Raw genomic sequence first — 25,195 nt, 5'->3', positions numbered from 1 at the left:
TCCGTAGTCGACCGGAACCCTTCCAGGGGGCCGTAATGGTTTATATTACAGAGAGAGTACCATAGAGATCTGCCATAGCATGGTTGGGTGACGGTTGTATATCATGACACAAATAGAATCATAATGGTCGCGATAGTTGCTGTCACGCCTCTATGCCGTGTCCATTTTATCTCCATCCTGGTCCTTGTCTTTTGATGGGTCCCCATTCTCCTTGGACGACCCGCCTTCCTCGGGAATCATTTCGAGGGCGGCCTTGCGTTCCCGCTCCTCCCGTTCCCGTCGTTCCCTCTCCTGACGGTTCTGTTCCTCCTCGAGCGATAACCGCAGGGCAAACGCCAGCTCCGGGTCATTCTCCGCGGCCTCGTCGAAGCCGAATGCATCCGCACCGGCGCCAGGTGCCGGTGCCGTGCCGTCTCCTCCAAGGATGGGGGTCATCTGGAGCTCCTCACTGAGCAGGTTGGGTCCGGGCGGGATGATGGCCAGATGCGAGCCGTCTCCGCCCTTAACATTTTCGACGAACGCCTCCAGCTTCTTTGTTGTGTCTGGTTCTAAGTCACCAAAGGCCACGACGTCGATCGACACGTTGTTCTTCTTCATCTTCTTTGCCAACTTGACCAGCGTCTTCTCGTCCTCGGCGATTGGAGAGCAGGTGAATATAATAATGCGTTGTCGCTGGGACTTTTCGGATCGGTGCTTGAGCGCCAACTGTTGTAGACCGTTTGTCAGCCATACCCATCCTGGCGCAGTTTGTGCAGATGCAAACTCTTACCGCTGCAACCTGGATACTCGCTGTCAGATGTGCAGTGCCATGGATCTTTGTCTTGTGTAGCTCTGAGAGAAGCACGCCGTAGTCGGACGTGAACGTCGAGAGGACTTGCGGACCGTCGCCACCCATTCTCATCAATCCGACGGCGGACTGCGGATTCGCACGCATCTTTACGCTGTGGATGACGCCGACGGCGTCACACTGTGCTTGCCATCGTGTTGGGCTAGAGGGTGTTAGATGAGGCGGCGATCTGGGAACGGTTCGCACGATTGCTTACGTATAATCGCCATTTCTGCTTGGCTCGCTGTTATCAACACTGTTGATGTGTTAGCTTCAAGTTGCGGAGCTTTCCAGCTACTGTTCGCACGCACATGATCATAGTCGCCTCCAACACCATCTTGACGGTGGAAGCACAGCTCGAGATACCACTGGTAGGAGCAAGAAGTTCTATAAAATCGGCCTTTGGAAGCCGTGAAGAGTGTATGAACTGACCAGAAACGGAAGGCAATAATAGAACAACCGAGCTGATGACGCGAAGGCTTGAGCTCTACCTAGCCTTAACTGCGAGTCGTCAATGGCGTATGCTGGTTGCTGACTGCTTGATGCCTGAGGCATAAGTAATGACTCTGCTCTAACTGTTTTGGGATTAGTGTTTGTTTACTCCCGCTTCCACATCGTCACCCCGACGCGCTCTCCAAAGTGACACTTGCAACGCGACGATTTGCCAGCGTATTGCGGGAATAATTCGTCGCGCGACGCCCTGATTGTTTTAAACTTCACCAAATTCTCTACAGAAGCGTATATTCCCGGCAAAGTTCCGCAATAATGGCCGCAACCGAGTCGCGAAAGCGCAAATCATTGCACCTCGATCACGACGAGCAGATGACGACTCCGACCAGGAGTCCTGCCAGAAAGAAACTAAGACTTACTCGAAGTCAGAAGCAAGCCCTTATAGACAATCTACAGTTGGAGAGTATGCGCCTCTGTACCCTCCCTTTCCACACCGAACTGACGCGGGCGTAGTCACGGAACGGGCAAGAAAACTTCGCATGCAGTATGCCCTCCAGGTGCAGGATCTGCGATCGCGCATCGAGCGACGCATCAACCGGGTGCCAATGGCTCTGCGGAAGATGACGATGGGTGAATTGCTGGAGAAGCACATGCCTGCAGCTACGCAACCGACGGGGACAAGGAAGGCTACGTCGCCGACCAAGACAGGCAAGCAAACGGTGATTCCAAGAGATCCAGCGCCGCCGGTCGTAGCGAAGGCCCCGTCATATCGCATTCGGACTAGGTATATCACGATTTATGGTCCCTTCATGGACGGTCTAGCTGACACACAAACAGCGAAGGAATCTACTCGGACAAGGAAAACGCCCCCGTTGCCGTCGACACATCCATCCAACTTAAGAACCCTAAACGGCGTGGCAACCCCGCGGCCGCGGCCGGACCTGCGAGTGCTGGCCCATCGCGCGCCGTGTCGCAGGTGATGCGCGACGCAGAGGCCAATGTCCTCTCTCCAAAATCAAACAACTCGCGCACGTACAAGCAATCACCATTGCTCACCGCATCGCCGACCAAGACGCCGCGTCAGCATCAGCCCTTGTCGCGGCCAGTGTCACCATTGAAACCATCTAGCCCGCTGAAAGCAATGATTGATAGCGCTCGTGCGCGCACCGCTGGCAAGGACCCATCCTCCGCCGCAGGGGTAGCCTCCAGCCCAATATCTCCAAGGAAAACTCGGCCCACACCGCAATCACAGTCGCAGTCGAAGAAAACCACCGCCAGAACCGCAGCTGCTACAAGACAGCCTGCGAAATCACCCGCTGTGCCGCGCCACGAGCGTACCATGAGTACTAGCACTACGTCCTCGACAAACACCACCGCTACAATGATCGTTAAGTCATCATCCCGGACTGCTGCTCCCAGCACAACCTCTACTGCTGCCGGTAAGCGACCCGCTGCCCCCGGAAGTGCCAGCCGGGTTGGCGCAAAAAAGACAACCACCGCGACGACTAGCAATAATAGCCGCAGCCAGGCACCGACGCCGGCAGCATCGACGAAGCGTGCGGCGGCGATCCGGAAGCAGCAGGCGGTTGATTCGTCGACAAGTGTGAGCTCAGCGGGGAGAACGTTGCGACGGCGGGCTTAAATTCCAAACCTTTGCGAAAGAAAAAACTAGATTGTGTGATAGGGTGATTTGGGGTGTGCGATTGTTTTCTGATAGGAGTACTCCCTACAGCATTATATCTTATTCAGGGTGTATTATTATAGGCGTTTGGATGGGCGTTGCAGGGAAACTTGGAATGTCATGCATTAATTGCTGTCAATTGAGATACGCATTGGCTACCTTGTGTTCAGTCTGTATAGTCTCACTTCAACTGCAAAAATCCAGAATTAGTATTCACCTTAACAAGGCACATTGCGGTAGCTAATCACCATTCTCCAAAAAAAGAAACAATTCGATCAAAACGGGAGCATGTAGCCCTGAGAGGTCGACAACCTCGAACAGAAAGATAGTCGATATGATATCAAATACATGTAGCTGATCACCAAAAAGGGAACGGAATGAGACAAAGAGATCTCCGCATCGAGAAAGATAAGATGGTTATCTGATATTCAAATAACCTAAGGATGTAGGTTGTATAAAGAAGATCAAGAAATACCACAGCGGGAATCAAGCTAAGAGGAAAAAATAATGAGAACAAAACAAGCTGCATAAGAGAAGTAATCGGTTGGCCATGTAAAAAGTGCTAGCAGAAGTACTGTAATGGGTAGTAAGTAATAGGTAAAAAGATATGCATGCAAGACCGATGGATGATGGTAATGATGATGATGATGCACAGCGTCGTCGAAAAGAAATGAAATGAGAAGAGGGAAACAGGGTTGAGGATGAAGGAAAACGTAGATGAAGAGAGCCCCGTAGCTTTTTAGCTTTTTCTGGTCAAAGTCTCACAACCCTATATGAAGAATAAATAAAACGGAAGCATTTCCAGGTCATAACCACAGTACGAACTGCTGAATTGAAGAAAAAGAAAAGAAAAAACTGATGAGGAACAGTCAGCTGGCGACGCCCATTGCCCCTCCGCCATAAGGCCGGTAGGGCACTTGTTGGGACTCTGGCTGTTGACTTTCGCTAGCGCTGCGATCGCGGCTTTGGTCGTCGGGCTGGGACGACTCTGGTGGGTGCGATGGCCCTCCTTGCACATGGCGTACTGAGCTCTGCATCTGCCAGGCAGCCGCCTGAGACGGATCCGACTCGATGCGTGCCGTGGCCGGGGAATTGTTCCCTCGGATCGCACCGGAGCTGCCACCGCCTTGCTCTGACGAGCTTTGCTGGGCAATCCTTTGCGCAACATTTCCCTTCCCAAAGTCTCCATAACGTTTCAGGATATCCTTGGTGGTGATGTCCGCGTTGTCCTTAAAGAAACTGGCGTCATTCAGAATGGACTGAAGATCTTCGGGGACCTATGGAAATGATGAGAAGGTTGTCCATACAGTACGAATTCCCAGGGGACTTACCTCGCACATCGTGTCGTTGTACGCAATCAGTGACGCTACCGCCTCGATGGCCAGGTAGCTCTCCTCCATGGTCGCCGTCTTGTTACTTGGATAAAGAATATTGGGTGTCATTACTGTCGCAAGATTATGAATGTCCATCTTGCTTCCCGATTCTTCATCCACATGCGAGAAGGACGATGTCCAATTCAGGAACGCAAAGAGGACCTCCATCGTGTCCCGATGGGCTTTGGGCAGGAGGCAACATGTCAGGTGCAGTAGCCGCCTCTGCTTCTCAGGATCCGGAATTTCTGCAAACGGTGTCAGTTCCCATGCCAGAAAAACCAAACGTTTAGAACCAACTTACTTTGCGAGACTACGAATAGACGATGAAGTTTGAACGTCATCAGAGGATCTGGCATCTCACGCAGGAATTTCTTGAGCAGCGCAGCGATTTGCACCGGACTCTCCTTGCTCAGATCGACCTGGCTATAGTTGTTATCGATCAGATCGGCCAACTCTTTCAGTCGCCTGATGTTGCCGTTCTTGCGGAATACGCCTTCCACCGACATGTCCATCTGACGCATAGCCGAGACGGCGTCGTCGATTAGTGCCGGCACCCGCAAAGCGCCTGGGCCGACCCCATGCGTGGACTCTGCCCCGTCCCTCTCAACGAGGTAGTCGAGAGCGACACCAAAGACACCCTTCTTCTTGCCACCCTTCTTGCTATCCTTATTGAAAGCGCGCCCAAAGATGTTCCAGATCGTGGGCTTGCGCGACTCAATCAGCGACAGCAGCTCTTCGAGGTTGAAGTGACCCTCGAGTAGCGGCTCCATCGAGAGCACGGCAACGTGCCGGACAATGAAATACTCCAGTGCGGACAGCTCCGAAAAGTATTTCTTGGTCTTCGGTGGAGGCGGCTCGGCCGGCCCTGATTCCACCGCCCCCGAGACTTGTCGCTGATGACCGGCCACTTGCTTTCCCTGTCGATCTCCAGAAGGGACGACGCCGGGACCGGCATTTCGGTAGGCGTTGGGCCGTTGCTCCTTGGCCTGCTCGGCAGCAACGATCCGTGGGATGTCGTCCAGAGTGAGGGCATCCTGATTACCAAAGGTAACATCCTTCGGCTGATCGGCATTCGCATCTTTCTCTTCCACGATATGAAGTTCCTGGTTTCGCGGCTCACCCGAGTCGCCGGCGCCGGGAGAGCCGGGCCGAACGCTCCTCCCTTCAGGGCCGTCAATGATTCGGGATGCACGTGCTTTCTTGTACGTGGTGGAAAGTGTGCGCTCGTTTCGGATGGAACGCAATCGCCGCATTTCGCCGACGGTCTGTTCCAGGGAGTTGCCCTCATTCGTCCCAGTTCTGGACGAGCTCTTATACATCTGAGTCCGAGAGCGTGATATTTGCGGCGGCTCGCGGCCTGCATCGCCAGTGGACCCTCCACGGGCTTCCCCACGCTCGTTGAGACCAATATCATCTGGACTTTCTGTAAGCACTGTCCCAAGGACTGCTTAAAGGGATTAACAATACCTGTCGTCTGAGACAGCGTTCCGCTGGATCGGAGGACGGACAAAAGCCTCGCCAGAGCTACACGAAGCAAGAAGACATATTGTTGGAGTTTTGTCACTTGACCAAAGCCTCCCCGAGCGTCGGGAACGTGGCCAGCGCACTGAGAACAGAACGGGCGACCTTCTCTATCGCTCCACATGGCAGTTGAAAAGTCAGAAGTCAAATCTTTCTGACAAGATGCACACGACAGGTGTTGCGGCTTCAGATGCCATCTCTTGTCACCCAATATGATGCATGAATCATCAATCGGCTCTTTGCAGCCTGCGCAGCAGTCTGAGAATCGGTCTGCCAAACCTGCGATGTCTTTCATCAGGTCAACCTGGCCACCTTCCGCCTTCAGATCCTCCATCCGGTCTCCAAGATGGTCGAGGAACTCGTGGAGACCTTCGGATACATTTCGTTCTCTCTCCAGCTTCAGGGTACCCTGCAAACCGATTCGAATCAGTAGTTTGAGATAGTGAGCCAGCCCAGTAACTAGCGAGAGTAGCTCCTGCGTGACACCAAGCTTGCGCTGTCCGGACTCCTGAGACTTTGAAAGTAGCGAAAAGAATGCGACGATCTTCTTGCATAGGAGTTTTGCTTCGCGACCGTAGGCCAAATCTACACACCATGTTAGCTTAAAGTTCAACCAGATTGTCACGAACGAATCGCAACATACCCTTCATTGAGTGAGTTTTGAACTGGACAGCCAGTCGGTCGATGGCCTCGAAGAGAATTTCGACGTGGCCAATGAACTTCTTCGCGACGTAAACGCCGTCTACATAGGCGGCGTTGCTCACATGCAAAAGCATGTCGGAGATACATGCGGCTGATGACTCTTCAAACGCGGAGAGAGTGCTCCAAATCTTGTAGACTTTCTCTTCCATCATATCTTCCTGCTGTCGCACTCGTTCGCGTTGATCCTCCGATGCATTCACATTAGGCTGGCTCTCTTCAATTTGCTGACCCGTGGGGGCCAGACGGACATTCCAGAACTTGTGAATCATGTAGCACTCCGGGTGCCAATGCTGATTCTGACCATTACGGAAGATCTCGACGAATTGCTTCAAAATTGCAGTGTGGCAGCCATTGCATCGTTGCGCGAACTGCGTTGAGTAGTGGTAATGGCAGTAGACGTTGCCTTCGTGCTCGTAATAGGAGTCCTGCGCTCCAAACACGGTTGGGCAGACGGAGCAAGTAAAATGTTCAATATGATATTTCCGGTCCAGCGCAGTGATATATGAACCTCGCAAAGCGCCGCCACACGCGTAGCAGAGAAGATCTAGGCGTCGGAAATAGTCCGTCTCGCACAGAGGGTATTGGCCACTGCCGTCCTCCGCATCAACTGGGAAAAATTTCGAAGCGACAATGTCGCCGCAGTCCTGCAGCTGGTGTCAGAATCGGGATCATGCAGCAGAACCGTACACTACATTACATACTCGGCACTTGAAGCATTCCAGGTGATAGGTGCCTGCCAACGCTCGCACAAACTGCCCAGTGAGTTGCTCGCCGCATTCTTTACACAAACGAGTGGCATTGCCCGGCGATTTCGTTGAGGTGCGGGGATGAGGTCGAGATCGATCTCGCGGTGGCTCCTGCGGATCGAATGGCTCTGGTTCACGAAACTCGCGGGAACCTATTGGTCGACCGTCGGGCGGAGGGACATCGCGCGAGGTATAAGAGGCGTTGGCCGGAGGAGAACCGGGAATGGCTGTAGGGTCAAAGGATCCGATCCCCTCGATGGGAGATATGGGAGATTGAGAACTTGATCCGGGATTTGGATTCTGCCATGTACCAGGGCTGCCGGAGCCGGCATTGCCAGGCATCAAAATGTCTGGCAATGCGCGATCTGTCGGCATGATGGGCAATCAGGACCGAGCAAAGTGTCCAGGAGGTTGTGATGCAGGAGTTCTATCAGCGTTCAAAGATGTGGGATTGCCGTCAGGGCTGGCAGGGCTCTCTAGGCGATAAAGGGATACATCAACGAGAAATCCAAGGCGAGCGGACGTTGGTCTCGCAGTTGGCCGCGTCAAACAAGTGTCGCTCTGGTTTTGGAAGACAGATTACCGTCGAACCAGACACTTTCTTCACACCATCCACTCGTCACAGAGGGGCCCAACGACGACCAAACAAACGAGCGCTTTTAGCAAAGCTTCCCGCGACAAAATAGCATCCAATATCCACAATCATCCAGTCCAGCGGGCCTTGGGCGACGCACGGCCCAGGGGTTTGCGGGATCAAAGACGAACACGAGGGGTGAGCGGGAAAGCGGCGGAACGGGAGAGATATCGAGCGCAAGCAATCACGGGCCAAGCAACGACAGAAGCCACTCTATCGATCAACGGCAAGAGGGAGGCTGGGAACACTGCTCCAAATCGCAATTGTTGGGGCCCAAGGTGAAACACAGGCGGCGCAGCACGCGGGCCTACACCAGCTTGATCATGCCCAACTGTAGCGGCCGCGGGGAAGCAAATAGCGCGAACAACCGGGCGGGTGTTTTCTTCTTCGCGGCTCTAGGGATAACGGAGTGCGCTAACGACACGACGGCCGGACGACAATAATACAATCTTGGAGGGAAAGCGAGGAGGCTGTAAACAGACCGGAGACCAGCCCCCTTATCCCGGATAGTCACGTGATCTAATGACCGCCTTCCGCAGCGGGCGCTTTCAACTCCCCCACCCGAAGAGCGGTGGGAGGAGGAGCTGAATGGAGAGGCGGCGGTGGTGCATGAACGCATGGGCTGGGCGTGCAGCGGGGTATCTGCGAGCTTCGGGATGGCGTCTGAGTGCTAAGAATAGCGCTCCGGATGCGATACGACCGCGTATCAAGATCCGAGGCGGCTGACGAGCCTGTGTGGTATGAGGCTGAGCTCGGCGGCGGCACGAACGAGGAAGCAGAGAGGCTACTATGGAGAAGCTGTACAAAGTATGGAGGATCGAGGGTACCAGGATGAACCTTCTCTGTATCTGGGCCAGATCTCTGCGCTCTGGGCGAAATGGTTGCCTGTATACGTTGCGGAGCCCATTGGCCTTGTGCGATGCCTTCTGGGCCAGGCTCACGCAGCAGAGGCAGCAACGGCGGGATGCGCCCAGCGACCGCAAATTCTCAGTATATAATAGCTGCAATAGAGCAAAGGTAGCTACAGGGATCTCGACTGTCTCGTTGAAAGTACCGGCCTATTGTGTAACTGTGAGGCATCCACAAGGCAGCCATTGGGCCCATTGGTTCAGTCCGGCGCGCCGCGTCGTTCACCAGGTAATTCTTTCCCTCCTCCACGCTAAGAACCGTAAGGACCATGTCGGATCAAGCAATCCTCCGTATCAGCCGGGTATGCGGTGACTCGAATTCCCGATCTCGCGCTTTCATGGTAGCAGGGCTAACGCGGGGATCCTGGCGGGGTGTTTACAGGAAATCCGCCAACTCCAGCAGAGCACCGATCTATGTACGTGCCGAGACGATAAGACGGAACCAAATATCATTAGGCTAGTCAAAGCTAACGGTTCACAGCCTTGGCCGTTGCATGCGAGGAGGCTGATATCCGCGATGTCAAGGCGCTGATCATCGGTCCTCCCGGGACCCCGTATGAGTATGGCTTTTTTGAGGTTTGTGCCCTGGGAGGAGAAAAATATACAGTTAGACGGTCTAACAGGAACCATTTCGGATCAAGTTCTCTGTCAAGTTTACTGCCGGTCAGTAGGGAGAAGGAGAAATAGCGTATGCAGGACACTGACGGTCCGTTGCAGACTACCCTGCGCGGCCGCCGAATGTGCGGGCACTGACGACAAACAATGGGAGATGCCGATTCAACCCAAACATCTATGCCGATGGCAAAGTTTGCTTGTAAGAGACCCTTCAGGATCGTTTCATGAGGTTTGTTACTGACGGATTCCCAGGTCGATCTTAGGGTAATGCATCGTCGTAGCGCAGTGTATATGGCGGGGCTGATGATGCTGCAGCACCTGGCATGGGGAACGAGGCGAAGAATGGTCCTCCGCCCAAGGCCTCGAGTCGATCCTGCTTTCGATTCAGAGCCTAATGTCAGCCAACCCGTATGAAAATGAGCCAGGATACGAGAATGTCCGCTCCGAGCACGACAAGATCCAAATGGAGCGCTATAGAGCCAAGGTGCGCAGGATGGTCTCCGGGTTCCGCTGACATAGCGCTGATGGAGATAGATCCAACACGAGACGCTTCGCATTGCGGTCATTCAGCCGCTTGAGGACTCGCTGGGCATCCAGCCAGATGGCACGCTCCTGCCGCCGCCGGAGCGAGTCGAGAGCGGCAATGACGACAACTTCAGCTTCGGGGATGACGCATCCAATCCCGGGCCGTTCGATGACCTTCGTAAGAGACGGTTCATGTGGTATTACGAATCGTACCTGCAAACCATAGAGAAGGCGTCGCAGAACGTGCAACCGAAACAGCAGTTTGAGCGAATGACCTTCGAAGGGCCGGGAAATGTAATGTCAGGTTGCTTTGATTACCCCGAGCTGAAGCGTCGCCTTCTCTTTATCAAGGATGCTTTGGCGGAAGAGACTGCAAACTGGGCAATTCAAGGGCAAGAGGCCGCGCAGAAGGACTCTCGAGTTGCGGTGGATCTCCGACGCCAGTACGAGCGCGTCCGCGAGGACCTCAAACAACAGAACGCGTACACAGTCGATCTGGACCTGGTGGATGGGAACATCTTTGTGTGGGTGCTAACCTACTTTGGTCGCCCTATGACCCATCTAGACGGAGGTGTCTTCCGGATCAAGATCCATCTCAGCCCCAAGTTCCCCCAGGAACAGCCGCGAGTCTTCGTTCAGACACCCATTTTCCATCACCGAGTGTCTAAAGAAGGTGTCCTCTGTTATTTTCCGAGGCGGCCGGAGGATTTGGGACATCACATTGAAGCAATGGTGCAGGCCATTGAGGAGGAGGAACCGCCTTACGATCCCCGAGCGATCGTCAATCCTGAAGCCAGCAAGCTACTCTGGGGATCTCCGGAGGACAAGAAGAAGTACTTCCGGGCTCTGCGACGATCAGTCGAGCGGAGCATCGAGTAAGTTCGCTGCGGCCCCAACGTTGAGGCGTGTCCTTGGCTGACTTTGCAACAGGGAGGCATTCGACTGAGGAAAGCGGCTTTCCGTTCGTGCCTTTGACGACAGACTACCCTGGCCACGGCATTTTGCATCTACGAGGTCTTTGCATGAGTGAACATGCGAACCGTGGTATACAGTAGTTCGTCTGGAGGTATTTCGCCCTTGCTTTGGTTCCGCACCATCGAATAATATGAACCATGATGATACCTAACCCAGACGGAGGGCTCTTCAGCAGCAGCAGTTTCGCTACAGTAATAATAGCTAATGGACACACCCCGGTCTAACAAGGGAGTTTATTTTGCTACTGGAATCGTGTCCAAGTCCGGCAGGTATTCAAAATCTGACGTGCCTGCAGGATAGTAGGTTAGGACTCCGTAGGTAACCAACTTGACCAAGCTACGAACGGACTCCAGTCGGTCTTGGAAGTTCGAGCAAGGATTGGCTGGCTGACCAGAAGGGGCTCGGGGCGGAACCGCCGGGAAAAAGAAGCCTAGCTAAACCAGTTGACCAACCAAGTACGCCGAGACCACCGCTAGAGAGCCATAGCGCGCATCTAGACTACAGTTCAGGGTCCAGGCAGTTCAACGCTCAACTCCCCAATTCCATCAACCAGACCACAATGACAGCCCCAGCTCCGAATCGGACCCGGATCTCCCTGGGCACCGTCCTGGTCGTCGGCGGGTGCGGCTTTCTCGGCCACAATATCGTCGACCAGCTGCTCAATTTCCCTTCGGAAACAGATCCCAGCGTGGCTTCGCAAGGCGAGAAGGATGCGCGCGCCAATTTCCCAACCCTGCGCGAGCGATTCCCTGAGTACGATGCCCGTGTGCATGTGACCGACCTGCGGGTCAACCATAATCGGTTGCCGGGCGCGGAGTACCACGAAGGCGACATCACATCGGTGGAGTCGATGCTGGAGGTATTTCGAAAGGTGAAGCCGGACGTGGTGATTCATACTGCCTCGCCGGAGGTCTTCCGTACGGATAAGGAGCTGCTACACAAGGTCAATGTGGGCGGTACGCGCACTTTGCTCGAGGTCGCCCGCGGCGACCATGGCAATTGGGGAGGTCAATGCAAGGCTTTTGTCTATACCAGCTCGGCCTCGGTGATCCACGATGCGTTCAGTCCTTTGATCAACGCGAAGGAGACTTGGCCATTGATTCGCGGCAAGCTGCAAGGCGTGTACTATACCGACACAAAGGTGAGCTCTACCCGTGTAGCTAAATTTGCATTATGGTCTTGATGCGCTTCTGACTTATGGTCCTTTTTGTCCAGGCCGAAGCGGATGAACTCGTCCTACAGGCGAATCGCAAGGACTCCAAAATGCTGACGTGCGCCATTCGTCCCGCGGGCATCTTTGGCGAGGCTGATACGGCGGTGTCGAAGAACATTCTCCATCTCGGCCTGACAGGCTCCAACCTGAAGGTTCGGCTCCAGCTCGGTGATAACAACAACTTGTTTGACTTCACCTACGTAGCCAACGTGGCCTACGCGCACGCGCTTGCCGCTCATGCGCTGCTGACGTCGTATGCTCGCTACGAGGCCGGCCAGGCCGAGCCCCTGGATCACGAACGTGTCGATGGCGAGGCCTTCAATATCACCAACGACGAACCCATATACTTCTGGGATTTTGCCCGCGGGCTGTGGGCGCACGCTGGCCGGGTGGTCGACACTTCTAGTGTGATCCCCTTGCCGGTCGGGGCGCTCTCGGTCATTGGCACCGTCGTCGAGACTATTTACGGGTTCTTGGGCAAGACACCGTCGCTGACCAAGAGCCAGATTGCTTTCTCGTCTGTCACTCGCTACTATTCGTGCCAGAAGGCCATCGAGCGGCTGGGGTACCGGGCTATTGTGCCTTTGGAAGAGGGCATTACTCGGGCGGCGCGCTACTTTGCCTGGACAGTAGCGGCTGCTCGGGACAAGAAGGAACAGTGATGATCATCTCATCTGAGCAGGTTAGAGCGCGGTTTGGTTCTACATGTGTATATTTGCCGGTGGAATGCGTATAAAATAGAGTAATCTGCGATAATACTACTTGGTACTTTGAGTCAGTTGACTGAGGTTGAAGTAAACGATGCTCAGGAAGTCGTCTTGATGTGGGATTCCAGTAACTGGCGATTCGTCTCGGCTTTGCGCAGAAATGGATGGCAGGAGACTCATCGCGCCCGCTCATCAAGGGCATTATAAATCTGAATCGAGGCTTACTTCAGAAATTCAGCCAGAAATCGATTCTCGTCGAGCGAGTGGTGAACCGGGAACGGTGTCAAGCGTTGCCTCTGGTTCATCTGGGTCCTGTATTCGTCTTCAACTCGCCTCATCTCTTTTTTTTGTCCCAAATTCACCATCCAGCCTCTTCACTCCGTGATTCGGCTCTTCCTAGCCGTCTTTTTACGTATTTGGGTCCGGCTCAGCACGAAACCCCACCGATTCGCGGCTCCGACGTTTTCCTCTAACCTAATCTTAGCGTCTCGTCTCGCCCGCGGATCGTCGGTGACGTTGGACCTCACCTTTGCTTCCACAACAACGACGACAACAGAGTCCTGTCCCTCCAGAGTCTCTCTCCCAGGGCTTCCACGCCCTCTGGGCACCGTCAACACTCTCGAAACCGCGATTGCTTCTCTCTCGCCGCCAGCCAACCTCGCTCGCTCGCTTCTCCGGCTATTTCCCCCGCCATGGCTTGTTGATGGTTATTTCGCGTCCATAAATCGACCTGCTCGTTCAGAGCGCCCCGATCTGCCCGGCAGACGGATGGTCTGACTGAGACCACGGACCGGTCTCGGAAAGTTTTCCGTCCCGTCTTCTTCGTGGTCGCTTGACGGTGGGAAGTCCTCCGCCAGCGGACCATCCGATCCCGAGTCAAACCGGCTGGGACTGTTACACCTGCCACGCAATAACCAGTGCGCCGCTTCAAGCCATGGAAGGAAACGACGGAGACAGTGCCCGTTTCCTGGCTCCGCCGCCAGTGACGCCGTTTCGAGAGGACGCACGCTCTCCGGGGTTACCTGGGAACGCGTGGAGGGGCGCCATGGAACGCTCCTTCAGCGAGGACATCCGTGCCGAACGCGAGGACCTGCGCGTTGCCGCCGAACAGACTCTGAACGTCATTCTGGACCTGGGGCTCGATGGCCGCATCAAGTGGGTGAGTCCGTCATGGAGGCAGGTGGTCGGCACGGCACCCGAGTCCGTCGAAGGCCAGCCTGTTGCGGATATCTTGCTCTACAATAAAAATGCGTTTCACGATGCCGTCGAGTCGATGAAGGAAGATGACACGCATAGTCGCTTCATTCGTGTCGCCGTGCGTATGGGTCCGGACTCGACCCTTCGGCCCTCTCGAAAGTCATCCTTACAAGACAATCAAGAAGCCGCAGCTGCAGAGGCCTCAGAAAAGGAAGACTCCTCGGTCGTCAATGAGTGGGATGTTCTCAACATGGAAGCACAAGGAATCATGGTCTACGATCGCTCTGGAGATGGAGAGGGTCATGTAAGTGTCCATACTGCAAGCTTCAGAAACCTAGCTAATCGTGCCAGACTATGTGGATGCTCCGGCCGTCAACTCCGCCGCGAGAGGTGACCATCGATCTGCCTCCAATTTTGGTCGAATCGCTCGGAGTAGGAGCCGAAGTCCTGGCAAACTACTTGACCAGCCTCGCCGAAGCCATCAATGCTGATCCGAATGGGCCGAGGCCACCCCCTCCTAACCCAGTCCTTTGCCGCATCTGTGAACGTCAAATTACACCCTGGTGGTTCGAGAAACATTCCGAGCTGTGCCTCCAAGAGCATCGCGCCGAGATGGACATACAGATTGCCCAAGAAAACCTTAATGAACATCGACATGCCATTGTAAAGGTCCTAGACGCATTAGAAGCCCGCCAAGGGCGGCCCAGGCCAGGTGATAATGGCCAGCTACCCCCACAACCAGAATACAAAGGCCTCCCCATCGGTCCGTCACCCGCCTCGTCCGCGCCGACTTCTGTTTCCGGCTCGTCCCCGGTAACACCTCCTCGTTCTCGGGACCCATCAGCTTCGGGACTCGGCCACGGACGGGGTCGATCGTTTGCTGTGCGGCGCCCTCTTGCCCGCATAGTCGAACTGATCCTAGATCTTTGTGACACCGCTCTGGAGATCAACACGCCTACTCTAAAGGAGACACGGGGGGAGAGCGGTGAGGAGCTACGGACGTCCTCACCCCAGTCGGAATCGCGTATCGCTCAAGTCTTGCAGTGGCAGTCCCCCAGTACCAACACATTGGAACAAGAACAAGGGCTTGCCGCTCTGTCCAACGATACCGAACAAGTGGCCAAGGCCAAAGTTGACGCCGTGATCCGGTATCGTAGGATCGTCGAATATGCGGAGCGGATTCGCATCGAGTACGCGGTGATGGTCGAGGAGTGTATCGAGGCTGCCATAGCCAAGGCGGAACGCATCGCTGCCGGGGAATTGACGGATTCTACTTCTTCGTACGAGGATGACGTGTGGGATGCTCAAGGAGAGAATGATGCACTACCACCCGAGCAGCAGGACACTTCCGGTCCCGTCGAGCCTACGCCAACGGCTCAACCCCAGCCGGAACCGTTAGAGTCGACGGCCCCCGATCTGTCCACGACCGCCTCTCCGTCGTCAACAAGAGCTTCGTCTATACCGGTGTCGACTCGGTCTGTTAGTCCCTTAGAAAATCCGACGCCGCGGTCGCACACAAGCATCAGCGGTGCTCTAGGTACACAGCCGCCGTCCAAACAAGGATCTCTCCTGTCCGAACGTGATGCTGGAGAAAACAGCGATAGTAGCAGCGTTCCGTCGTCGCTCGTTCCTGGAGCGGCTCGCACAGAATCTCCCTCCTCTGAGAAGGGCCTGTCTCGTGCGGCGAGTTCCAAGGAGCGCAAGAGAAAGAGTCTGGTTCTGCCAGGATTGTCGCGATCTCCCCATCGACAGCCGTCCCCAGCGCGCGTTCCGGTTCCCCCCGCCAGTCAACCCCAGTCACCTCTGCGGCTGTCCAAACCGCGGCTTCCCAGCGGAGATAGTATGTCGTCCCCGAACGTTTCACCTCTCCTCTCGACGTCGGACACGCAGCATTATCATCACCACTTGCACCATCATCATCATCACCGCCGGCAGTCGTCCGCGACATCCGACGTGACACGACCTCCGATCTCCCCCCATCTCTCATCCATGAGCCAGCCGCCGCCCCGTCCAGCGCCTACATCCATCAAGGATTTTGAGATTATTAAGCCGATCAGCAAGGGCGCATTTGGCAGTGTGTATCTGGCCAAGAAGAAATCCACCGGAGAGTACTATGCAATCAAGGTGCTCAAGAAGGCGGATATGGTGGCCAAGAATCAAGTGACAAACGTCAAAGCCGAACGGGCCATCATGATGTGGCAGGGAGAGAGCGATTTCGTTGCTAAGCTCTATTGGACATTTTCTTCCAAGGACTATCTGTACCTAGTGATGGAGTACCTGAACGGCGGCGACTGCGCGTCCCTTATCAAAGTCCTAGGTGGTCTCCCCGAGGACTGGGCCAAGAAGTACATCGCCGAAGTCGTGCTAGGCGTTCAGCATCTGCACGATCGAGGCATCGTCCACAGAGACCTGAAGCCAGATAACCTGCTCATTGACCAGAAGGGCCATCTTAAGCTGACCGACTTTGGCCTGTCTAGGATGGGACTCGTCGGTCGCCAGAAGCGCGTATTGAAGAGTCCCAACGAGTCAGCGCCTGATCTCTTAAAGCAAAATTCCTTCCGAGGAATGTCGATGGCATCGTCACGCTCCGCCTCCTTTGATATGCAAGCAGGGCAGTCGCCCTCGATGACACCGGTCATGACGCCAGATGCCCTCGGCAGCAGTTACGGTCAGCCATCCTATTTCAACTTTGGTCAATCTGCGCCTACCAGAGAGCGGCCGCGTCGCGCGTCCGGTTATCGGAGCGATAGTGGCAGCAGTGACACGCTGAACGCCATGTTCCAGACTTTTTCCCTTAATGATAGTACGGAGACGCCAGCACCGCTTCCTCTCGCTCCTCTTGCTCCTCCGGGTTCGGCAACGGAGGACGAGGCTCCCAGCGAAGGCGGCGACTCGCCTTATCTCGTTCCGCTCAGCCAAACTGTCAGTATCGCATCCTCTGCGCCGCAACACAGTACTCCTCCGCAGGCGCCGATGCTTCCGCCGCCGATGGCGCTGTTCGATCCCGAGGACAATAATCGGCGATTCGTGGGAACCCCGGACTATTTGGCCCCGGAAACGATTAATGGAGCTGGCCAGGACGAAATGAGCGATTGGTGGTCGCTCGGCTGCATCATGTTCGAGTTCCTCTACGGATATCCTCCCTTCAATGCGGAGACGCCCGACGAGGTGTTTGACAATATCCTGAACCGCCGCATCAACTGGCCTGAGAATGCTGAAGAGCTCTCGTCTCCGGAGGCTCGAGATTTGATGAACCGGTTGATGACTCTCAATCCACAAGAACGGCTCGGGGCTAACATCGAAGAAAAGTTCCCAAACGGTGGCGCTGAGATCCGTAGCCACCCATGGTTTGCGGACATCAACTGGGACACTTTGCTGGAAGATCAAGCGCAGTTTGTCCCCAACACGGAGAACCCCGAAGACACGGACTATTTCGACTCGCGAGGCGCAACCCTCCAGTCTTTCCATGACGAAATCGACACCGAGGTGTCTTCTCAGTACTCACTGAGCGGAGACTATCCTGAGCGGCCTCACGACGCCCTTTCTAAGGTGCGGCAACAGGTGAGTTCGATGAAACGAGGTTTGATGCCGTTACACATTCCGCCTCACGTGCGTGAGTCGCGCAGCCGCCGACTTAGTGAGCCCGCTCTGGCAGACGACTTTGGCAACTTCAACTTCAAGAATCTTCCGATGTTGGAGAAGGCGAACAAGGATGTCATTCAGCGGCTGCGTCAGGAGGCAATGCAGGCTCAGCAGCGAAATATACCCGCAGCAACGGCATCATCTACCCCATCCACCAGTGCAGGCCCATCTCTCGAGGGAAGCCCGATGCTGCCTATGTCTCTGCAGCGGACCTTGTCACAGAACAAGGGCAGCAATCGACCATCATCTCCGTCCGGTACTAGTCAGGCAACATCCTCTCCCAATCGACCTTCGCAGCCGTCATCGCCCCTTTTGGTGCAATTTAGCACCGGCCAAAATCATGAGCGCAGGAAAACCTCGGGCTCTTCGTCTACTCACTCGCATCATTCGAGCGGACCTGCTGCCTCGGAGAAGCACGGCGAACAGCCTCCCCGTCTTTCGACGACGGGCCTCAAGCCTGCAACCGGTCCATCGGCTCCGTCGCCGAGCCGGCCTGGCAGCCGTGCTCCAGGACAGTCGCCTGATAAATCCGGCCCGGGGTCCCGGTCCAGCGGCGCTTCATCCCGAGCTCGATCACGTACGATCGGCTCGCAAGACAGCGACGGATCGTCTATGGTTTCCCGAGAGCCATTCATACCAGGTCACCACAAGCGGCGCAGTCAGCTGTTCGACGTGTCGCCGTCGTCCTCTGACAATGAAGACCCGCGCACAAAAGCTTTGCTAAAGGTGCAACGGAGGCGGCAAAGCTCCCGGCGTCTGTCCCACATCAGCCAGACCGAGGGACCGCACTTCCGGCGCTTGGATGTGCTAATCTGCGAGGATCATCCCGTGTCACGGATCGTTATGGAGCGGCTTTTTGAGAAACTTAAGTGTCGGACCATCACTGCCGTCAACGGTGCAGAGGCAATGCGATATGCATTGAGTGAAGTGGAGTTCGATATTATTATGACTGAGGTCAAGCTTCCTCAGATCAGCGGGGCGGACCTAGCGCGAATGGTGCGCGAAACGAACTGCGTCAATAAGGCGACCCCGATCATTGCCGTCACGGGATATCTCAAGGATCTCCCCGAGACGCATCATTTCAACAGTTTGATCGAGAAGCCGCCCACGCTAACGAAGTTGACCGAAGCACTGTGCCAGTTCTGCCAGTGGAAGCCACCGCCGCGCGACTCCATTTCAACTCCGCCGTTGACGATTCCACCGGTGCAGAGCGTACGCCAGGGCGCCGGCCGTATGGAGGACAGCCCGAGCTCGACGTCGTCAGGGTTTCCTCTATTGCCGCCAAGTTCGTACCGGGGCTCGAGCCGAGAGGATTCTATAGGCAGCAGCAGCTACTTTGGGGATTTGGACTCCATCAAAGCCGAAGAGGTTCCAGTCATCGTCAGCCGCCATGCGGACGATTGGACAGGGAGCCCGGGAGGCTTGGGCATTTCGGACGAGGCCGCACTCGCTGGGATTTCCGACACAAAGACCGGTAGTACATCGGCGCATGTATCCCAAATGCCGCACGCATCGTCAGCACCACCCACATTCACATCGCTTGCAACGGGAGCCATCACGCCGCGACGGCAGCAGTCCACTGAGGCTATTCGGGCGAAGCGCGAGTCGCGTGAGCGGCGGCGACATGAATGTGCAGAGTCTGGCGACGACGAGGATGAGGAATTGGGTCACCTTCACGTGCGTCCGCGCGGGTCGCAGTCGTCGTCGCGTGGGCCGCGGTCCAGCTCCAAGTTGGGGACCGAGATGATGCGGACGAACAGCCGGGGCAGTATCGAGGAGGCCGCTGCCGCAGGAGAGTCGTCGACAACGGAGGCCACTGCTACGCAGCCGGAGACCACTGCTGCTGACCTACCGACGCCTGTGGTGGCAGCAGAACAACAACCGCAGCAACAACATCATGCTGACAGTGCGCCGGGGCCGTCGGAACCCAAACCGACCCCTCCTCCGCACCAGCACCAGCAAAGCCCGATGCGGTCAACCCTGCTGCCCCCTCTTCACGAATCGCCGACCGAAGGCCAGCTATCACCCGTTACGCCGAAGGCGGACCATATTGCGGTTGAGATCTCGACGGCAGCCTCCTCTTCTGATCAGTACCACGAGGAAGCTCAGAAGTCTCATCTCACCGCCACAAGCACGGAGAACCCTGACCCGGACGCGACGCCGAAACCCGGACCAACACCATCGCCGTCATGGGAACGGGATGGAGAAGGGGATTCCTCCGCCGTCGACGAAACGACACCGCGGGCAAGCGGCCAGCAACGGAGCGAGCAGCAGCATTCACATCAGCAGATGCGCGATGCGATGATGATGATGCTGCCGTGGAGACGGTGACACTTTGACCCGCCAGCCGAGACAAAAAGGGGAGCAATGTCATTCACTTTATTATGACTTGTTTTTATTTCTTTTCATTTTCTTCTCCCTACTTACTACGGTGTTTTAGCGCTAGCAGTGGCGTTTGTGTTTGGTGTTTGTTCTTGATGATGTCTTATGTCTATGCGGATCATGGTGTTATTTGCTTGTTCATCAATCAATTTGAGGTTACAGGGAGTTTTGTTAATCCAATTATTTTTTTTTTTTTCATTGTCAGATCGTGTATTTCCTTTTCGTTTTTCCTTGCTCTCCAGGTGACAGACAATAACTCTACTTCAGTCCTTTTGCTTATGCTTCTCCTTTGGTGTTTTTCCTTTTCTCATTCGCATGCATGGAATAGGTATCTATCAATATGGAACTGTTGTCATTTTCTGTGACTGATGACTTTGGGTCTTTATCATAACAGCGGAATTGTCTCGTCTCAATCAACGCGATGGAGAGTAGACACATATAGTAGGCTACATGTCCAGTCCTGGCCCAGTGAGTACCGTGAGCTGTCTGATAATTTTGTAGTTTACCCTGCAGTACGGGACTAGGAATCACTTTCTACGGATCGGAACCATTGCATACTTAATTTGGATTCGTGTTAACCGGATCTCATTATACGAGGCAGGTGGATGAGTCGAAGTTGGTAGCTATTGCTGATGTCCTACTCTACAGCCTGTAGCAGAGAGCTGCCGCCCTCTTGTTATGCCAGTCACTACAGTAGAGTACAGGTCTTCCCGATCCGAGCTTGTATTGTACCCTCCGTCATTAACGCAGCGGTCTGTTCCGGTGGTAGTGTACTCCGTATAGCTCTCATCATATAGGTAGATGTCACGTGGAAGAGTGGATTATAACAAAGTGAGCCCGGCCTTTTCTTCTGGTGACCTCGCACATTTCTTCCATCCTACATCCTCTAAACGCCAAACCTACTGCTCGCAAATACGTGAGCTTCTACGGCAAATGCAAGCTACTTAATGTAGGCTGTACTGCGTCACTCAGAGCGATCTATCTCGACTGCAGTTGCCCTAGCCGTCACTCCTGTCAAACTGTGCCTACGGGCATTCACGTTTGATACCCGGGACTCGAAGCATCGTTACTCACCAGCATGGCGCCCTTTCAGGGCGTCTGTGTATCGTATAGATTTCCTGGATTGAAGCGGGCCGAGCGTTGGCTCGTCTTTCCATTCCGTACTGCCTTTGCTGTCTAGACACTGTACTCAAAGTGAGCATATGCGGAGCAACTGCTGGAACCCGGAAAAATATACGCTTTCCCTTCGTCAATAGGTTTTCGATGTTTGTTCTGAAAGAATGGCCAGGTTCCTGGTAGTGGTAGCGTAGGAAAAAGCTACCCAAGCCCCTGGAATCATCACCTTGCCGACATCTATAAACAAGCCGTGGATGATTGGATCATCAAATATGATGATCGGAACCAATTCCGAGAGGCTCAAAAAGCGGCTGAAGAGGCAGCTAAGGCGGAAAAGCGAAAAGCAAAAGAGGCTGAAAGGGCCATCGCTCAGAGGAAAGCAGAGGCGGCAAAAAGTCATCGGGAAAATCTGATGGCTCCATCGTCAGAGCAACCACAAGACGCGAGGGACGAAGACTCAGGGACGATACGGCCGATAGAAACGATGATTCGGCAGCGGTGCTGTCGATAACGCCGGCACGCCCGTCCTCCATAACGCCCTTGTCAGAAATCAGTTCACCGAGTCCAGCGCCTGCCGCCGCACACACATCAGTCAACAGACCTCGGAAGAGGCAAAGAACACACCAAAAAAAATGGATGACGACTTTGTCAACGACTTTGGAAGGCTTTCCAACGCTATAGATGCGAGTGTTGCAAGCCAGAACCAAGCGAATGTGGATATGCAGCGGCAATTGAGGACTTGCAGAGCCAACTCAACTCCGTATGCCGAGACGTTGACAGTTCAGCCTGAACTGTTTCAGAGGTTTGAGAAAAGCATCGATGACATTAAAAATCTTCTGCTGCGGAGGGAAGGAGCTTGATACAATTTTTATTGGATGTTTCGGTCAAAAACTTCGAAAGTTGGAAGAATTTTTTCTGAGTCATTCTTTGGGTATACCGGCAAATACTCTTCCAGAGTCGGCGGTTTGCATTCGAAAGCCTTGCTGATTTGATTGCCGCCTCGCAAGCACGTCTTGATGTTCGTGCGCAACACGGCAACAATACGCGTCGATAGGCGTTTGACCGGCTTTCCGCGTCAGAGAGAATGCGCTTTGCATCCAAGTGCTTCGGATGATACCAACGGCAAGCTCCACCGCGATTTTGGATTTTGACATCCTCCTATTGAAGTTTTCTTCCTCCTCTGGAAGTTGCCGGTAACGGGCCCTCCTAAACGTGTCCATCGTCACTGCAGAGTCGGTGCACGCTGGGTCACCGTAGAATATAACATCTGCTCCTCAGGGTCAAGTCCTGCTTTGCTGGAATGTCGTCCTGTCGCAGGGAGGCCAACCCAGGGCCAAAGGATCGGGCCGTCCGGTGCAACAACCGCCAGAACCGAAATCCATGGAAACGATTATGCCCGGGGAAAACTGTCCTTGCTCCTCCGTTGGTCGATAAATGCGCCGTAACGTGCCATTGACATACCCCAAATAATGTCACCCCCTCCACGAGAGTCGATATGCTGAGTATGCCTTTTAAGCGCCTCAAGCGTGAGGTAGGAAGTCTCGAAACCGTTTCGTGAGATGTAGGATTACATCTGTGGAAATTTTGCGAAGGTAAGCCGGAGATTTACCAAACGATCTCGCTAAATCTCGGGTTAGATATGCGAGGCGGCCAAGCATCTTTCTTGCGGCTTATTCCCCAAGCTCCATTTGACGAGGTCCAGTCTGAGAGGGTAAATGGCGCGTATCTCGTCTTTTGTAATCTGGTTAAGATTAGTTGACTTGAATGGTCTGATCAGACAGCACAGGAGCTGAATTTTTTGTTTACCGAAGATCAGAGAACGCACTCATCCTCTATCAAGCTCCTGGCCGTTTCAGGTAAGTAAGTCGCGAGTATATTACGAATAATTCAGTTACTCTGTAGGTTCTTGGCACTTGGACCGGTTCCACCATTGCCCGACGCGCGTCTCAAATTCAATGGACGCCGCGACAATGACAATCCGCGACATACGTATATATATATGAATACAGTACGGAGTAAGATCCCTGACCGGTACAAAGATGAGATGAGGAACTAATTACTCTAGAAGGCCTGATAATATTCGACTTTTGGTTTATCTACTGCAGGCTCACTTGCCGTTTCAAGCACATGACCGAAGCAGTCGCGCAGCATGTCTGCTATAGATCTGGCGCATTTGACGCGTCTCACGGTTTTTTGCCAGTGCTCACACTGCTCGTCCTCACTGGCCGCTTGTGAGAATGCATGGGTACGATTGGTAGGATCTTACTCAACCGCCATGGAGACTTTCGCCGTCGACCAGCGCCGCATCAATCTGTCGGAGCCACAGCAGATCTCGTCTTCGTCGGATATGAGGCCGGTACGAGGATATACAATGCAAAGTATACATTGCTCAGTGTGTCGCATGGGTCTGGGAGTTTTCATACACCTGCAACCGGAGTATGTTCCCTATTCCAGGGCCATTGGAGAACCCTTGCGATGATGATGCGGAAGACTGACAAGACCCGGCACAGGGCGAGGATTTTCTGGAAAATGTCTCGAATTACTTTGCGAGAGTTGTTCTCCTTGTCAGAGGTTAGCCCGAAGTACAAGAATGACTCCATCTCGGCGTTTCTTGGTTTGCAGGAAAATCTGCACTCCGTTATCGATTCGAGTCGCGCACTGCTAGGTGCCACCGACAGCAATCGAACGAATGCAGCGGCTCGACAGATCCGAAATCAGGAGTTGAATATCGATCGGTTAGTGAACTCTGTAAATGAGTTGCATGGGACGATGCGTGATCTCCAGCAAGCCTTTACCGGGCTACGTACCGAATTCAACGAGTCCGGAACTCGTAATACAGAACGAACAGGCGGCGAGATGGACATGTTTCGGACGTTGGTGACTGAACTCGGGAAAAAGTCAGAGGAGATTGACAAACTGCGGCTCGAAAACGAATCACTAAAGGGAAAGGTCGGAGTCCTGGAGGAATGCAACAAGCGGTTGTCAGCGTCAGCACCAGTCCCGCTGGAAGACTCCTCCATGTCTGGGATTCGTAGTCCCACCCTCACAGATCTACGGACACAGAACCGCCGGGGGCGTCAGACGCCTTTCATGCACTCCAGTCCCCATCAATCAGTTGCGGACTCATTTGACGATGAATACACGGAATTTGTTGACGCTGCTTCTGGGGACGAGCCGGAGCCGCCGCCAACGAAAGTGCCATTGAAACCGGCAGATAACTCTGGCAACCACGTGCGACCATCACATCTAAATGGAAGCTCAAATCAGCGCACTGCCACCAGTGCGGGAGACTCTCGTGGTGAACCTCAGGAACCTACCGCGAAACGGCCGCGCCTTACTTCTGGCACCGAGGACGCAGAGGAAGCATCGCAGGCCGCTGCCTCAGAGACTCCGGCCGTTCCGGTGAAAAGGCCGCGTGGGCGTCCTCCAGGCCGTCCCCGCAAGTCGATTAGCCAGACAAGTCGGACAGGAGATCCCCCATTCCACGTAGAAACACCAGGTACCAACGCCAGACGTGGCGGACGACGGGCACGATCCGTGTCCAGGAGACCACCGTCGCGGCGGGAACGCGGGGCAGCGGCGACGTCGAATACGGCAGCAGCGCCATCGGGACAGAACTCACCACTAGCGCACCCTGATGGGGCTGCAGAACAAACTCCTCAGGCGCAATACGTCAACTGCTATGTCACTGACACATCAGCAGCCGGGGTCTCAAGGCACGCCCCGGTTGCTCAAGGGTCGTCACCTACGAACCAGAATCAGGTAGATGCGAACGGCGATGCAGACCAAAGGCAAGCGAAACGAAAATCACTAGTCTCTGCCCGCGAAGCTCTAGTTAGGCAAGTCATGGAGCGGGAAGAGGCTATGGATGGAGAACAATAATATTTCAAATCTCATCACTTTCTTCTTTTCTGCATAAATATATGCGTGCATATAGATTGATCCTTTGCGATTCAAGGATCTCTCAGTTGTAACAGTAGTA

General features: G+C 54.5%; 9 protein-coding genes across 9 annotated transcripts; 6 read left to right on the top strand and 3 right to left on the bottom strand.

The window, feature by feature from the left end:
- Positions 1 to 150: 150 nt before the first annotated feature.
- On the bottom strand, positions 151 to 1,163 carry VTN49DRAFT_341 (uncharacterized protein; the record flags this gene model as incomplete). The annotated part of the gene is made up of 4 exons (XM_069411243.1): positions 151 to 705; positions 770 to 989; positions 1,044 to 1,082; positions 1,138 to 1,163. 4 exons carry the CDS (start codon positions 1,161 to 1,163, stop codon positions 151 to 153), a joined length of 840 nt encoding a protein of 279 aa, XP_069271515.1.
- A 428-nt stretch (positions 1,164 to 1,591) lies between these two features.
- VTN49DRAFT_340 (uncharacterized protein) lies at positions 1,592 to 2,918 on the top strand (the record flags this gene model as incomplete). The annotated part of the gene is made up of 3 exons (XM_069411232.1): positions 1,592 to 1,739; positions 1,790 to 2,060; positions 2,114 to 2,918. The coding sequence occupies 3 exons, from the start codon at positions 1,592 to 1,594 to the stop codon at positions 2,916 to 2,918; spliced, it is 1,224 nt and encodes a 407-aa protein (XP_069271514.1).
- Positions 2,919 to 3,826: 908 nt separating this feature from the next.
- VTN49DRAFT_339 (uncharacterized protein) lies at positions 3,827 to 7,674 on the bottom strand (the record flags this gene model as incomplete). Its single annotated transcript, XM_069411220.1, has 6 exons — positions 3,827 to 4,234; positions 4,289 to 4,575; positions 4,632 to 5,744; positions 5,798 to 6,436; positions 6,495 to 7,197; positions 7,255 to 7,674. The coding sequence occupies 6 exons, from the start codon at positions 7,672 to 7,674 to the stop codon at positions 3,827 to 3,829; spliced, it is 3,570 nt and encodes a 1,189-aa protein (XP_069271513.1).
- A 68-nt stretch (positions 7,675 to 7,742) lies between these two features.
- On the top strand, positions 7,743 to 8,376 carry VTN49DRAFT_338 (uncharacterized protein; the record flags this gene model as incomplete). The annotated part of the gene is made up of 2 exons (XM_069411209.1): positions 7,743 to 7,917; positions 8,015 to 8,376. The coding sequence occupies 2 exons, from the start codon at positions 7,743 to 7,745 to the stop codon at positions 8,374 to 8,376; spliced, it is 537 nt and encodes a 178-aa protein (XP_069271512.1).
- A 734-nt stretch (positions 8,377 to 9,110) lies between these two features.
- Positions 9,111 to 10,927, top strand: VTN49DRAFT_337 (uncharacterized protein; the record flags this gene model as incomplete). The annotated part of the gene is made up of 9 exons (XM_069411198.1): positions 9,111 to 9,143; positions 9,224 to 9,257; positions 9,323 to 9,417; positions 9,483 to 9,504; positions 9,559 to 9,655; positions 9,709 to 9,720; positions 9,772 to 9,940; positions 9,991 to 10,856; positions 10,912 to 10,927. 9 exons carry the CDS (start codon positions 9,111 to 9,113, stop codon positions 10,925 to 10,927), a joined length of 1,344 nt encoding a protein of 447 aa, XP_069271511.1.
- A 588-nt stretch (positions 10,928 to 11,515) lies between these two features.
- On the top strand, positions 11,516 to 12,831 carry VTN49DRAFT_336 (uncharacterized protein; the record flags this gene model as incomplete). Its single annotated transcript, XM_069411187.1, has 2 exons — positions 11,516 to 12,097; positions 12,172 to 12,831. 2 exons carry the CDS (start codon positions 11,516 to 11,518, stop codon positions 12,829 to 12,831), a joined length of 1,242 nt encoding a protein of 413 aa, XP_069271510.1.
- A 453-nt stretch (positions 12,832 to 13,284) lies between these two features.
- VTN49DRAFT_335 (uncharacterized protein) lies at positions 13,285 to 13,741 on the bottom strand (the record flags this gene model as incomplete). Its single annotated transcript, XM_069411176.1, has 3 exons — positions 13,285 to 13,345; positions 13,404 to 13,476; positions 13,534 to 13,741. 3 exons carry the CDS (start codon positions 13,739 to 13,741, stop codon positions 13,285 to 13,287), a joined length of 342 nt encoding a protein of 113 aa, XP_069271509.1.
- Positions 13,742 to 13,810: 69 nt separating this feature from the next.
- On the top strand, positions 13,811 to 20,046 carry VTN49DRAFT_334 (uncharacterized protein; the record flags this gene model as incomplete). The annotated part of the gene is made up of 2 exons (XM_069411165.1): positions 13,811 to 14,377; positions 14,425 to 20,046. The coding sequence occupies 2 exons, from the start codon at positions 13,811 to 13,813 to the stop codon at positions 20,044 to 20,046; spliced, it is 6,189 nt and encodes a 2,062-aa protein (XP_069271508.1).
- Positions 20,047 to 23,488: 3,442 nt separating this feature from the next.
- On the top strand, positions 23,489 to 25,095 carry VTN49DRAFT_333 (uncharacterized protein; the record flags this gene model as incomplete). Its single annotated transcript, XM_069411154.1, has 2 exons — positions 23,489 to 23,649; positions 23,724 to 25,095. The coding sequence occupies 2 exons, from the start codon at positions 23,489 to 23,491 to the stop codon at positions 25,093 to 25,095; spliced, it is 1,533 nt and encodes a 510-aa protein (XP_069271507.1).
- Between the last annotated feature and the right edge of the window lie 100 nt (positions 25,096 to 25,195).

The sequence above is a fragment of the Thermomyces lanuginosus genome (assembly GCF_041956635.1).
Source record: "Thermomyces lanuginosus strain ATCC 200065 unplaced genomic scaffold VTN49scaffold_15, whole genome shotgun sequence".
Classification (NCBI taxonomy): Eukaryota; Fungi; Ascomycota; class Eurotiomycetes; order Eurotiales; family Trichocomaceae; genus Thermomyces; species Thermomyces lanuginosus.
This window is presented reverse-complemented; position numbering and strand designations above follow the sequence as displayed.